Source organism: Juglans regia, chromosome 16 (genome assembly GCF_001411555.2).
Source record: "Juglans regia cultivar Chandler chromosome 16, Walnut 2.0, whole genome shotgun sequence".
Lineage (NCBI taxonomy): Eukaryota > Viridiplantae > Streptophyta > Magnoliopsida > Fagales > Juglandaceae > Juglans > Juglans regia.
In genome coordinates this window covers 8,044,158-8,059,186 of record NC_049916.1, presented here as the reverse complement: position 1 = coordinate 8,059,186, position 15,029 = coordinate 8,044,158, and the positions used below count along the sequence as shown (strand labels likewise).

The following is a 15,029-nucleotide window of genomic DNA, read 5'->3' as shown; positions in this document are numbered from 1 at the left end:
TATCTAGGGATAACTAAATTATTCAAGCCGCTAATTCAGACCTCTCACTCGAACTCCATCGGATTTAAGTGAATAATAAAAATTAAGAAAGAAATAGTTATGTGGTACTTATTAAAACAAACGATAAAAATTAAGTAAATAAACGATACAAATTAGTTATATGGTTTTATCTTTACCTTCACTCCTAATTGTTAATTCAATGGTAGTACATATGTACTTACTAATAATACTAATTCAAATTAATAAATTAGCTAGTGGAAGACTTGAAAATAAAAGTGTGAATAAATAGGAAAAATGAGGTTGTAGATTTACCAAATAGCTTATAAAAAGATATCAATATATTTTCTTACCCCTTATGAGATGTGAAAAAAAATGAGAATGTAAGATTTTATTAATGACAAAAAATATGTGTGAATATGAAAAATTATTGAAAAACTAAAAGAAACCTAGACAATTAAGTACTAAATAACATTTTTTAAAATGTTTTGGGGGGACAAATTATCTTTATATTAGGACATTTTTAAAAAACCATATACTAAACCAAGTTTTTAAAAATTTTTTGGGGGGCTATCCATCAATGTATGTCCACCCCTGCTCATGAGTGTTGCTCTCAAGTGAAAAGTAGTTTTTATGTCTCTCTTTTGGGAAGTGAGATGAGATGAGAATTTTGTAAATAGTAGTAAGATAGTTTGTGAATAGTAGTGAGATAGTTTGAGTTGAGTGTTTTTTGGATTTTAAAAAATAAGAGAGAAAAAGTTGAATAAAAATATTATAAAGTTAAAATATAGTCTTATAATATTATTTTTGTTCGACTAATTTTAATTTTATTTCATATTTTTTAAACTACCTAGGTGAGGAGGATCAATACGAGCTGACCGGCCAAGCTTAAAAGGAGTAGACTAATGAACTTAGTGGATTTTATTTTATACTAGCCATTTTATTAAGTTGTTTCAAGACATGTTCTATTTTAAATAATTATTTTATGAAATAAATGTTTATTTTATTAAATATGTAATCTCTTGGTTATTTTTATAAAAAGAGATGACATCTCTAACCTTAGGGAATGAGGTGTTACATCTTGGCTCCAAGTCAATTATAAATTCGACCAATACTACGTACAGTTTTTAAATGAGGCTTGTATTATAAGTCTAATTAATTTGAGAAATGATACTTACAGTCGTGAGTGTGCAAATGTCGTATAGTCGCTTTAAAAAAAATGAATAAATATGAGACCCACATGAAAAGAAATTAATTTTTTAATAGTAGACCCTACTATTTTTCAAAGCAACTGGACGGCGTTTGCGCATTCCACGACTGTATGTAACATTACTCAATTAATTTTATCTTTTAAATTTTTTTAAAATTATAATAATATCCTTATTAAAATTATATTTTTTTCTATTTAATGAAGGGCACATGCAATCCCTATTTAGGAATTGTAAATAGAATTATTTGTTTTTATAAAATGAATAATAACTGATAAATTTTTTTTTTTTTTGGTTGCATATAATTTCTCTACTTTTCAAATAATTTCTGTAACCGGTTACGAATGCTGAGTTCTTTTTGTACAGTGATTGATATAAAGTAATAATAGAGACATATTGTTTTTTTTAATGATTTTCAATGGAAGAACTGTTCTTTTTGTAGTTTATGTGATTCAAATTGAAAATGGTTACATCCATCAGCATACAGTGATAGCTAGGAGACAAGGGATAGCAGAGACGTGAGTAAAACAATACCCTACCTTTTTTTTATTGTCAACATCAAGGTTTTAGAGCATTAATCCCATAAAAAAGTCTACTCTCTCGCCTCCTTCTTAATTAAAAAATTTTTTATTTAATAATTGAAAAAATAATTTTAAATATATTGATATATATTTTTTTATTTTTTAAAAATATTTAATTCTATTAAAAAAATAAAATACTATTGCGGTCAAAGTGAGCGGGCTACCCTGAGCGACAGAGTAGCCCGACTCTAATCCCATTGCGTATTAATTAAAATTTAGAAAACAGATTTAACTTTTTTAAAAACGGATTCTACATTCGAGTGATTATTATGGGAGAAAATTTTGAAGTTTGAATAATAGATTTCTAAATATTTTTTTATAAGTATTTTATTTGACTAACAAAATAAAAACTTCATCCAATTATCTATATTTTCTCTTATATTCATATTTATTATAGTTAAAATTTGATAAAATTGTCACCATTGAGATGATGTATTTTTCTCAAATTTGACCATTTGGGAAAAGAAGGTTTTTAAAAAATAATATTTTTAGGAAATTATTGATTTTAAAAATATTACTGTTTGAATAGATAAATAATTTAAAAAATTTTGCCAAAAATAAAAAGTAAAAAATACGAAAATAATAAATAATTACAAAAATGTGAAAAGAAATATACAGCTTCATAAGTGTCTCGAGCTTGATACATGTTTCAATTCTTGGCATCTCTCTCCTCTACAAGTTACAGTGTAAACCGCTCTAGCGATGGGATTGTTCAACTTTATCTTTTCGCACAACGAAGGAAGGGGCACAGAGCACAACAGTACGTAGTGTTCGATCGTTCTCGCTCTCAAATGAATCTGAAATCACGTGAGGGTTTGTTTTGCTGCTCTGAATCTTGATTTCTTGTGAGCCTCTTATTTGGTGCATTATACAAAGATATTTTGAAAGTGCCTAGCTTGGTCCCTTTTTCACATGGGGAAGATATTTGCTCTATAATTGTACGAAGCCATTAAATACATGCATTATTGGCCAAGTCTTCTTCCCTGCATTGCTTTGTCTAGCCATTGTTGTGACATGAGCAAATATATATATAAAAGGGTATTTCGATCCATCATAAGAAATTTTGATTATAGATGTCGATCTTCTCTTTTATACTTCTTCACAATCCTGAAATCTCTATTTGTCAGGACAACCCGACATGGAGATTAAGCTTTGTCTAGCCATTGTTGTGACATGCATGATTTCACGTCTTTTTATTTTTTTGTGATTTCTGTGTGCTCTTTCCGACATTCTCGGCTTGATCTTTTCTTTTAGGTACAAGAGCATCCTCTTTTGTCCAAGATTTCTCTCTCGGAGGTCTCAACTGTGCAGGTATTATTTCTCTTTTTTGTTAGAAATGACAACTTTTTGTTAGAGGTGTTCTTTATTCTTGCTTACGCGTTGAAATCAAGCATGTTTTGACTGTACTGGTATTCTTGCGCACTGCTTGATTGAGGTTGTTTCTTTTCCTTGCATTAAATGGGATGAAAATGACATGGTTGATTTATATTAGAGAAATTATATTTGTAGTTTTAAAATGTGTAAATTTCGTATTCTGTTTTTGAAAAAAATGAATAAATATAAGATTCACATGAAAAAATTATTTTTTTAATAGTTGACTACATCATTTTTCAAAAAAATTGTATAGAATTCAGACTATATCTAAGATTACTCTTTATATTATAACATGATTCTTTCAAAAGACTTATTGTCGTGTGCCAACCATAATGACGTACAGATATTTGTATTTTCACCCAACCAACTAGATTGCATATTGCTGTGTTGTGATGTTCTATCACTCGCACTCTAATTCATTGTCAGTAGTGATATATATGTTGGATATTGATAATAAAAACGCATCAGCATAGCCTGAAAGAAGTAGGACAAAAGTGTAGTATATAACGTAATTCTAAATTTATGAGCTATCTATTTACAAATTATCCTTTTTTCTTAACACCCATCTTTCTAATTTGTTTCTTTCTTTTCTTTCAAAAGCCAAATTCCAGCCCTAATTTCTTTTATTTATCCCATAATTCTAGATCACATTCTCCCTGAAATTCCAATCATCATTCACCGTGTTTACATGAAAGAGGCCTCCATTAATTTAAGCCATTTCTTGAAAGTACATGACTGTTATACAATGGCTTATCTTTTGATCGATGTTATCATGATTTGCCATCCTAATGTCCCAAGCATTCCCTTCTTTCCTATTTCCAGCTATTATTGTTTTCTTGAAGAAGTCTTATATATGTTTTTCTTTTAATTGTTCTATATATCTTTTCCAAGCATACACCATTTGTAATCTTTTATGTTAATATTTTCCATCTCTTCACTTATATGTTTACATTTTTAGATTGAACTAATGGGCACATCTTGAGATTAGACCTATTTATGCTCTCTTTTTTTCCCCCTAGAAAAGACGGTAAGAGGAAGTAATTGAAGAAGGATGAACATGAGAGGTTTGAATAGTGAGTTGAGATGAGATGAAAGTTGAATAAAATATTATTATTATTTTAGAATTTGAAAAAGTTGAATTGTTTATTGTATTCTGTGTGAAAATTTAGGAAGTTGTAATAATGAGATGAAATGAATTAAAAAGGCTTTTTGTATCCAAACATCTCTAATCTTTTATGCAATTTCCATGTCATGGATAAATACTCAGATATTGTAGCCATAACAACATCTAAGTGAAACATGCCTATTATGGCTTGGACATGGACAATACTTGTGCTGGTTATTCTTGCTTATCTCCTGCTAGAATGGACATGGAGAAGCATGAACAAGACTAAGAAACTACCTCCTGGTCCAAGAGGCTTGCCTATCTTCGGGAATCTTCATATTTTTGGGGAATTTCCTCATCGAGATCTTCATCGACTAGCCCAAAAATACGGCCCCATCATGCACTTGCGCTTAGGCTTTGTGCCCACCTTTGTTGTCTCTTCCCCCCAAGCTGCTGAACTGTTTCTTAAAGAACATGACCTAGTGTTTGCTTGTAGACCACCTATTGAGGCTGCAAAGCACATCTCTTATAAGAAAAAGAGCTTGTCCTTTTCTCCTTATGGTCCTTATTGGCGCGACATTCGCAAGATGTGCACCCTTGAATTGCTTAGCAACCTCAAAATCAAATCTTTTAGATCCATGAGGAAAGAAGAGCTTGACCTACTGGTAAAGTTTATTGAAAATGCGGCCTTTGATTGTATTACGGTTGATCTTAGTGCCAAGATCTCGTCCCTAAGCACCGATATGAGTTGTCGTATGGTGTTGGGGAAGAAGTACATGGATAAAGATTTTGATGAGAAGGGCTTCAAGGCTGTAATTCAAGAGAGCATGCATCTAAGTGCTACTCTTAACCTTGGTGACTACATTCCTTATATTGGACTCCTTGACCTTCAGGGGCTGAGGCGACGCATGAAGGCAGTTAGTAACATATTTGATGAATTTTTGGAGAAAATTATTGACGATCATGTCCAGTCCAAAGATGAAAATAAGATTAAGGACTTTGTCGATGTCATGCTGAGCTTCATGGGATCTGAAGACTCTGAGTACGATGTTGAACGGTCTAATATCAAGGCCATAATCTTGGTAATCATTGGTTGAACTTGTATACTATTGGATTCAAATTTGTTGCTGATCACTTATTTCCTGACAATGATTTTGTTGTAGGACATGCTTGTCGGATCAATGGACACTACTGCAACAGCAATTGAGTGGGCAATTTCAGAAGTCATCAAACATCCAAGGGTAATGAAGAAACTTCAAAAGGAGCTGGAAGATATAGTAGGCTTGGAGAGGATGGTAGATGAATCAGATTTGGATAGGCTGGAATACTTGGACATGGTTGTAAAGGAAACCATGAGGCTACATCCAGTAGCACCTCTACTGATACCTCATGAGGCCACAGAGGACATCACTATCCAAGGCTTCCACATCCCTAAGAAGTCCAGGTTGATAGTAAACGTTTGGGCAATTGGGCGAGACCCAAGTGTTTGGACTGATGCTGAGAAGTTCTACCCGGAAAGGTTTGTTGGGAGTAGCATTGATCTCCGGGGACGTGACTTCCAACTTCTCCCATTTGGCTCCGGGAGAAGAGGCTGCCCGGGGTTACTGTTGGGTTTAACCGTGGTTCGGCTCGTGGTGGCACAACTTTTTCATTGCTTTGATTGGGAGCTTCCTAATAACATGCTACCAACTGGGTTGGACATGACTGAGGAGTTTGGCCTTACAGTTCCTAGAGCCAAACATCTACTTGCTATTCCCCGACGTCGCGGCCTTCACAAATGAGAAAGAAGATCTCCTTTCTTCTTCACTCTATTGTCGTTTATATTTGTTGATTTCATGGTAATGCATGTCGTTATTAGAACTCTTCAAGATATGATGTTCCTTTGGGTTTGAGATTTGCTTTTATGAAACTCATTATACTTTCTGTCCAATATGTAATAAAAAAAGTATTCATAAAATAAGAGACATCCTTGTATGTGAAATATTCCAGCCAACATACACAAGCTGATCACAAGCATTTGTAACTCTTATCAGCAGTAAATGGTAGTGAAGCATCTAGGAAGAATAGCTCTCCAGCCAGCCACAATCAACATGAATACAATAAGAAATAAATGGGTTTAAGTTGGATATAAATGAGTTCCGATTAAAATATATCGACTTGAGTAGACACGATTAATAAATGAATCAGTCGTCTTAAATCGCAATCAAACCCATATAATCTGTTTAAATTTTATTTGAAGATTACTATACAATATGTATGCTTATGTTTGTTATTGTTGGAATATTGATATTATTATAAGTTAACATTATAAAAATATTGACATTTTTTGTTAGTATTTAGTCACATTTCTTGGAGATATTAATTATAATGTGGCTACTAAAATTTGTAGATATTAATTTTTATATAAAATTATGACAAACAGGTTATACGAGTTAGTTGAACTTATTTGCACGAAACGGGTCAAGAAGCGGGATCGTGTAGTGTTAATCCAATTCTAATCGATTCTTAAATAGGTTCTACAAGTTGTGTTATGCCATCCGTTATTTAGATGAGTCTTGTTAAAGTTTGAAGTTCTGGTATATTTAATTAAGCACATCATGTTTGATTTAGTCTATATAAAGGAAGATCCCTCAAATCAAGCAAATGAAAATCAGCAGCATCAGCAAGCAAATAAATAGCCAAGAATCAAGGATGTCAAAGCTATAACAGTCCAAAAATTCTTTCTGTACAGTCTGGAATTTTCTGTATATATACGTTAGTCATAATTTTAGGAAACTTACTTAAGATAGACTATGTAATGCTGTATAAATTTCTTCAGACAATCAATTTGAATGTGTGTGAATATTTTCTCATTTTTCGGAAACAATACAGCTTTGTCTATTCTTCAAAATTCATCATGGTATCAGGAGAGCCGTCCTCTAACGAGAACTCGATCCCCACCTCAAGAACCGATCGTAATCCGGTTACCACACCACCATCCCCCACTGAAACTCCTCTCATTGCTCTAAATATTGCCGCCCAAATTAATGAGAAACAATACAGCTTTGTCTATTCTTCAAAATTCATCAATCTATATAATAAAATACTCATATCTTATCACGACAAGAATAAGATCTGTAAATACAAAGTATTTGCTTTTTTATTAGGCCAAACAAATGGCATGAAGATGCTATTGGGAGGCCGACAGCAAAAGCAGCAATGGACCTAATGTTTGCCCAGTTAGAGAAATGACATACTGCAAAGTTAGCCTTTCGTTGATCCAAGCCCATTCAGGTATGGATTTTATTATAGAGTTATGTTACATACAATCATTTTTATGTATTCTTTGTACATTCTACTGATATGATTGTTAAAAGTAATTATTTTATAATAAAAAAATTGACGCATCCAACGAAAATAATGGAGTGCGCAAAAGGGTACGTAAAAGTGACTGTATATAAAATTTTTGTTTATTATATTTATATTCTATTCATTTTTCAATTGTTCATATTAAATTTTGAAAAAATCCGTAATCTTATATTTCACAGCACATGACTTTAGGAAATTTTGATAGTAATTTTACGTGACAACGTAGTCTATTTTTTCTGCATTAAGTAAAAATAAGAATTTTTCTATTATTAAAGAATAAAAATAAAAATAAATAGATTTTAAACGATTTTTAAAATAACTTCCATTGAAACCAAAATTATTTTTTTACATCATTTTATTAAAAAGGTTTTAGTTTATATAAATTTATAAAACAAAATGAAAAAAGGTTGAGGTTGAATAATTTTCCTTAAATGAATAGAAATTATTTATTGTATAAAAATACTTAACTGAAAACTCCATTACAACTCTTTTAAAACTCTACATTACGTGATTGATACTTTTATAAAATTGAATGTCATTTTCCATGAATTGACATGTTTGCATTGATTGATTATGAATCTCTATAAGTATCATTGTCTTTATTAAATTTTAATTATTGACTAATTATTTGATATGATATTAAGAGATGGTGAGAAAATGATAATAAAAAAATTATAATAAAAAGAAGGCCATCTAATGCACTAATTCAATAAATTTTTCTTGAGTAATGTTTTGTACAAGTTCTAAATGTATAAGTCATATATAAATATTTTAAAAAAGATGTAGGTCTCATTAAAATAAATTTTTCATATTTTTACGATGAGATCTATTTTTTTATAAAAGACTTACACGGGATTTATACATAAAGATTGTATGCATTATTTCTCTTCCTTCAAAATAATTTCGGGATGGGCTGTGATGCGCATCAGCCGGAAGCCACAGCACATCACATAGGATTTTTTTTTTTTTTTTTTCACTCAATGCACTAAGTGTGCGGTGGCTGCAGACTGATATTTATATTTTCTCTTTCAGGATTTATACAAATCTTGAATTCTTTTTTACAGTGATTGAAATAAAGTAATAGTAATAGTAGAGACAAATTGTTTTATTTTTTATTTTTCCTAATAATTCTCAATGGAAATACAGTTCTTTTTGTAGATTGATAGCGAGGAGATGGGGGATAGCAGAGACGCGAGTAAACACAATACCCCACCTTTTTTTCTTGTCAACATCAAGGTTTTAGAGCCTTCCCACAGCTTATTGATTAAAAGTTAGTAAACAGATTTAACCTTTTCTAGAAAGGCCGGGTTCCACGTTCGGCTGATTATTATGGCAGAAAATTTTAAATAATTACGAAGATATGAAAAGAAATAAATTGAAAATTTTCCTCTGCTTTTTATTTTTAAAGACAAATAAAATAAAATAAAAAAAGATGCAGAAAAGATAAATAATTAAAATAAAATAAAATAAGATATAGTTTTTGAATAAATTTTGACAAATAATTTGTTGGGTCAATGTGAATGCTCTGATACCTTCATTGATGATCTCAAGTTTTATTGATGTCTGAGTTGATTGCTATAGCTTCAGAAGAGAGATGATTTGTATAAATCTTAAATAGATAAATCTCATACAAATTCTTGTAAAAAAATAGACTCCACCTTAAAAAGTATAAAAAACTATTCTTTATAAGTGATATCTATTTTTTTATAAAAGACTTGTATGATACATGTCTAATTTGGACATGAATCTTTCATTACATGCTTAAGAAGTATCTCGCGCTTGATACATCTTTCAATTCTTGACAACTCTCTCCTCTGAAATCTATTGGCTCAATCCTTGCAAACGTGCAGTGTACACTACTCTAGTGATGGGATTGTTTGACTTCGTGTTGTGGTATATATGTTTTCGTTGTCTAATTATCTTAAGATTTCCATTTCTACCGTTCCTCTTGCGGTATATCCCTATGTATTTATATCCACTATTTGTGGGCTTTTTCTGTCAAGATATATTCCCATTGCTATGCCGGGATACATTGCCATTACTTATGCCTTGATACCAGCTCTATGTATTTATATTCTTGTACATTATGTAATCCGTTATTTCCTTGTATAGTAGATTATACTTCCCATAGATAGTTGATACGTAGTTGTAGTCTTATTGTACTCTTGAATGTTTGATTATTGTATTTACTATTTTAATCAATATAATAACCATGCATAATCACGGTGGCTTTCTTACATGGTATCATGCTTTGGCCGAATTCAACCACCATATCGAACCATGGGGGTGGCCATGACTGTGGCCCCTTTTCACATTATTAGATTTGGCCATTGAACCATCCACCCCTCAGAGCCTTTACTGCCCAAGAAAGAGACCAAGCATCTCCCTTCACCAAAAGAAAATTAGCCACCAAAAAGAAGCTAGATGTCAGAGTGTTGTGAAAGTGGCACCTGAAAATGATCTCTAGCTAGCAAGTCACTGATTCCAATATCCACCCTACAAAGGAATCCACCTCGGCAACAATGCTTGTTGATATATACGAGGGGTTCTTTGGGCAAAGTTAGGAAACCTCTAGTCATGTAACATAGATTAGTTGCATATCACAAAACATTCCCATCCATTGCAACCAAAAAATCCAAAAAAGCTAAAGAGACCAGCTCCACTCAGCCTCCACTTGCAATATAGAGACATTATTATGGAATTGTAGGGGCCTTGCCTGACCCAAGACAATTAGAAGTACAAGAGCCAATATTAGAAAACATAACCCAAACATTATCTTTTTGTCAAAAACCATGATGCCTATGCATGCACCATATCTATTATAAATAGTCTTGATTCTCACCACTTTGTATATTTTCCAGCCTTTGAGAAAAAGGGAGGCCTTTTGCTTTCATGGGTGTAGATGTTGAATATGTTAATATTAATATCTTACTCTGATCCTCCCATCACCCTTAGTAAATCACCTTTGTTTATGCTCATGCCAGTGTCACCTTAAAAAGATTCTGGCAACACCTGGAATCAGTACATCAAGCTTTCCTAGGTCCATGGCTCTACATAGGCAACTTCAATTCATTACTAAATTAGTATGAAAGTTTTGATGGTTACCCAGTATCATCCTCATCTGCTGGTGGCTTGAGATCTCTAATAGATAATCATGGTCTAATTGATATCGGCTTCACAGGGCCTTCTTTCACATAGACTAATAACAGACAAGGATGTGCACTTATTAGATAAAGATTAGATAGAGGTATGTATAGCAAATCAACAATGGAGTCTATTGTTTCCAGATGCTACATCGCACCATCTGACTTCCTCAGCTCCTGACCATCACTACTTGCTTCTAAATGCAACAACTCAACATCATTGTTCATACTCTTATAAGCTTGAAGAATTATGGATTCAGGAACCACTCAATGACCTCATCTCGTTTGTTTTCACAACTTCTCGCAACTTATCTCATCTAATTTAATTATTACAACTTTATCAAATTCTCACACAAAATAAAATAAACAATTCAACTTTTTTAAATCCCAAAACAAAATAATATCAAAACATATTCTAGCAATATTTTATTTAACTTTTAACTTTAATCTTAACTCATCTCATCTCATCTACGAAAACAAACGAGGCAGTAGCAAACAATTCGATGGAACCAATGCCTTTATCGTATGCAAAAATATCAAGGCCACCAAAGAAGCTCTCAAATATTGGAATAAAGTTCATTTTGGGAAGGTTCAAGTGAACATTCAAAAAACAGAAAAAGATTTGCTAGGGATTCAAAGTCTTAACCCATCTTTCTCAAAATGAAGTAAGAGAAAAAAAACAACTCCAATTCATCCTTCAAGAGCAATTTAAGCATGAGGAAGTTCTTTGGCATAAAAAATCACAAATTTCAACGGATCTCAACACAAAGTTTTACCATCTTTTAACAACCATCCGGAGGCACAGAAATGCAATAGGCTCCCTTAATGGGACCATATAATTGGACTATGATAAAGTGTTAAAATTGCATGATTAAGCTGTTTAAGTGAATAAAATGTTTAACCAAAAATTGAGTTAAGCACTTAATTATGCAGTAGATTATGATACTTGAGTCAATTGATAAATTATGATATTTTGTACTTGAATAGAGTTACAATGCAGTTGTTCCATACCAAAATTAATACCCCAAATTTTACCCCTCATATCTTACTTATATGTTGTAGGGCATTATTGGAAAAGTGAAGCACAGGGGTACTCAACTAGAACGTGCAACACCCAAAAGAAGACTTTGGAATGTGGCTAAGGATCGGAAAGACACGAAAAAAACAAAAAGAAAGAAATGAAAAAATGGCAGAACACGCAAAATGCAAGGGTGCACGCAAATGGCAGAGACTCACGCAGCGCAGGACGTGGAGCACAGGACCAGCAGCAGAATCATGCGGAAGAGGCCTCGTTTTTCTCTATGTCCGTTGGCATGCGACGTGCGTAGATAATTTGTTGTCGACAATTTGATTTGGGGGGAAATTAATTATTCTAGTGCGGGTAGCAAGGGGGGCCGAGAAGGCAATTATTATTTTTGGTCTGGGAGCATTTTGCATCTGGAGCGTTTTGGAAGCTTCAAATATATATATTTTTTTGCAGCATTTTCGTTTAGAGTAGTAGCATTTTTTTCTTCAACAATTTTCGTTTCGAGCAGTAACTAGAGATGTTGAGATTTAATCCTTTTAGGCATTTTGCTAATCTAGAGATGATAGGCTAGATTTTTAGCTTGAGATTCAAGGAGTAACCGAAGACTGTTTTGGGTTGAAGTTTCTTTGATGGTTTGTGATTTTGATGATTAATTTGTTGGATTACTTTTCAATTTGCATCTAGAAAGGATTGAAGCTCTTTGTTCTTGGTCTAGCTCAGTTGTAGACGTAAAAGCACAATTGATACTTGAACAAGTAACAAGACTTTGATGGTTTTCTTTCACTATTTTACCGTTGTGAGATAATCTGTCAAGTAGTTTTATTATGCAAAAAAAAGTTGCGGTTCATTGCTATATCATCTGATCATGATTTCTATGAATGAGAGAATGGTTGAGAGAAGATGAAAAAAGAAGTAAATTCATCACCAAATCAGTGGGCGAAAATTGCATCCCAAGTGTTTGTTTTATTGTTTCTTACAAGTTTAAGTCAACTTCAATACATTTCCTCTAAATCTCTTGATTCTTAGTAATTTTAAAAACATAGAGTCACATTTATTTTCAGTTTTACTCGTGCTTGAAATTCCAGAACAGCCAATAATTTCACTCTTAATTCAGTCCACACTGCCTTAGTAAATAGCCCCCATATTTTGGTGTCGATATAGTTAGTGGTCAACCTTTGAAATTTATTTCTCATTTCTTACTTTTTTGTTCATTGCTAGATCTTTTAGTTCAATGCTTTCTTATCCTTTAGAAATTTCTTGTCACCATAAATGGTAATATGTTGTCTTGTGAATATGAAATGTTTGCTTGATTCTCATTGTCCCTGTGAGTTCGATCGTGGGATTTACCCTTATATTATTTTTACAGCTTCTACGCTAGAAAGTCGAAATTAAAAGCTGATCAAACTATAGACCAAACTCTTATTGAATCTTCTTTTATTAATCATTATCGATCCATATACTCATCCACAACACTATCAATTTTTGAAAACCTCTAAAGAGGCAAATTACTGATCTTGACAATGCATTCCTCTATGCTAATCCAAACGAATTTGAAATTATTATAACACTAAAACAAATCCTATCCCACAAAGCCTTGGGGCAAGAGGAGATGACTAGTCTCTTTTACAGACATTATTGGGACATCATAAAAAGGAAGTAATTGGCACTCTACAAAACTTCTTCCTTCATGAAAAACTCTTGAAACAAATTAATCACAGAAATATTACTCTGATCCCAAATATTTCCAATCCAAGTGCCCCTCGACACTATCACCCAATCAGTTTAACCAATATCATATACAAAATCATCTCCAAAATTTTGGCAAACTGACTCAAATTTGCTCTTCCTCGTATCATTTCCGCACTCCAAACAACTTTTGTTCCTGGTCGCACCTTTAAAGAAAATATAATGATTGCTCATAAAATTTTCCACCACCTCAAGAAAAAAAAAATGGAAAGAGAGGACTTATGACAATCAAGCTTGGTATCAAATTGGTAAAAGAATGTGTCACCACTACTTCTTTTTCAATCCTTATTAATGGGGATGTGTTATATGTCTCGGACACATCCTCTCACACCATGACTATACGCGGTATGTCGTTTGAGATTTCACCAAATATGATCCCTGAGCTACTCAAGATTAGTCGAATAGTTGAGACATTAACTACAGTTTACTCTCAGATTGGCAACACAGTCGTCGTTCGCACATCTACATCTGCACAAGGCACACTCGATGCAGATGTAGGCACTTCAATATCATCTACAACTGGACCAGTAGATGATGCTAGAGTTGCAGACTAGTCAGAGGCTTATGGTACTGACCGTGAGGCTCGGGATGATGACTAAGACGAAGATTTCTACATCATCATTGGGAGATACTGCACGTAGATTGAGAGGAAGAACGCCTTCAACCAAATACATCTGCTACCTTTCTTCTTCATGTTGCAACAAACCTGGATCCTGTGGCACATAAGACCACATTTAATCGGACTCGGGCACAGTTTTTTATATGAGTGGCACGTGGCAATCTCATTGATTTGCCACTACGCATCTTTGAGAGGATCCATTACGAGGCGAGCATCATCTCCACGATGTCATCATCAGCCGGCTATTACTTGCTTAGAGAGTGCCACTCCAGTCAGAGGAGCAGGTCATAGATCATATGAGTCCCCTTGACATGAGCACGTATCGACGAAGCATTGGACAGGCGAATGGGTATCCTCGACGTCAGCTACCCCCTGTAACAGATCTAACTCCTCCAACGCAGCTCGGGCCCAGTGTGGGGATTAGTAGTCAGCAGCATCTGAGGGAGATGTGTGGCCTGCTTGGGTTGATGCAGTGATCTCACAGTTGACTGTACATATCGATCGACAAATCGTGGCTGTAGAGGAGTCTGTCGCCGAGATAGCCCATCATGTAGGTATCCTCAACCAGAAGGTTGATAGCTTGACTGAAGAGATACGGAGTACGAATTTTGTGAACAATGCATTCACGTAAGTGTTGTTTATGAAATTCTATCATATTTTTTATTTTGCTTTTAATCTATGTAAGAACAATATTATTTAATATATCTATTGTTTTTTAATTTCAATTCTCAATCTTTTTAAATGTTAGATTTTCTAACTCTAATACTAAATCACTGCGCTTCAAATATATATAAACATAAATATATTTATACATATAAATATATAATTATATTTTACAAATTGTGTGCATATAAATATATATTACAATTTTTTAGACTCGT

At 33.2% G+C, this 15,029-nt stretch overlaps 1 protein-coding gene across 4 annotated transcripts; it reads left to right on the top strand.

The window, feature by feature from the left end:
- Positions 1-2,461: 2,461 nt before the first annotated feature.
- LOC108980954 (cytochrome P450 71AU50-like) lies at positions 2,462-6,248 on the top strand. Of its 4 annotated transcripts, none has more exons than XM_018952015.2 (4): positions 2,462-2,593; positions 3,041-3,097; positions 4,428-5,347; positions 5,429-6,248. In XM_018952015.2, exons 3-4 carry the CDS (start codon positions 4,460-4,462, stop codon positions 6,044-6,046), a joined length of 1,506 nt encoding a protein of 501 aa, XP_018807560.2. In that variant the 5' UTR covers positions 2,462-2,593; positions 3,041-3,097; positions 4,428-4,459; the 3' UTR covers positions 6,047-6,248. The 4 variants fall into 4 exon arrangements, with proteins under 4 accessions (XP_018807560.2, XP_018807559.2, XP_018807558.2 ...); XM_018952014.2 differs by having other exon boundaries at positions 2,462-2,599; XM_018952013.2 differs by lacking the exon at positions 2,462-2,593 and adding an exon at positions 2,762-2,824.
- Positions 6,249-15,029: the final 8,781 nt, after the last annotated feature.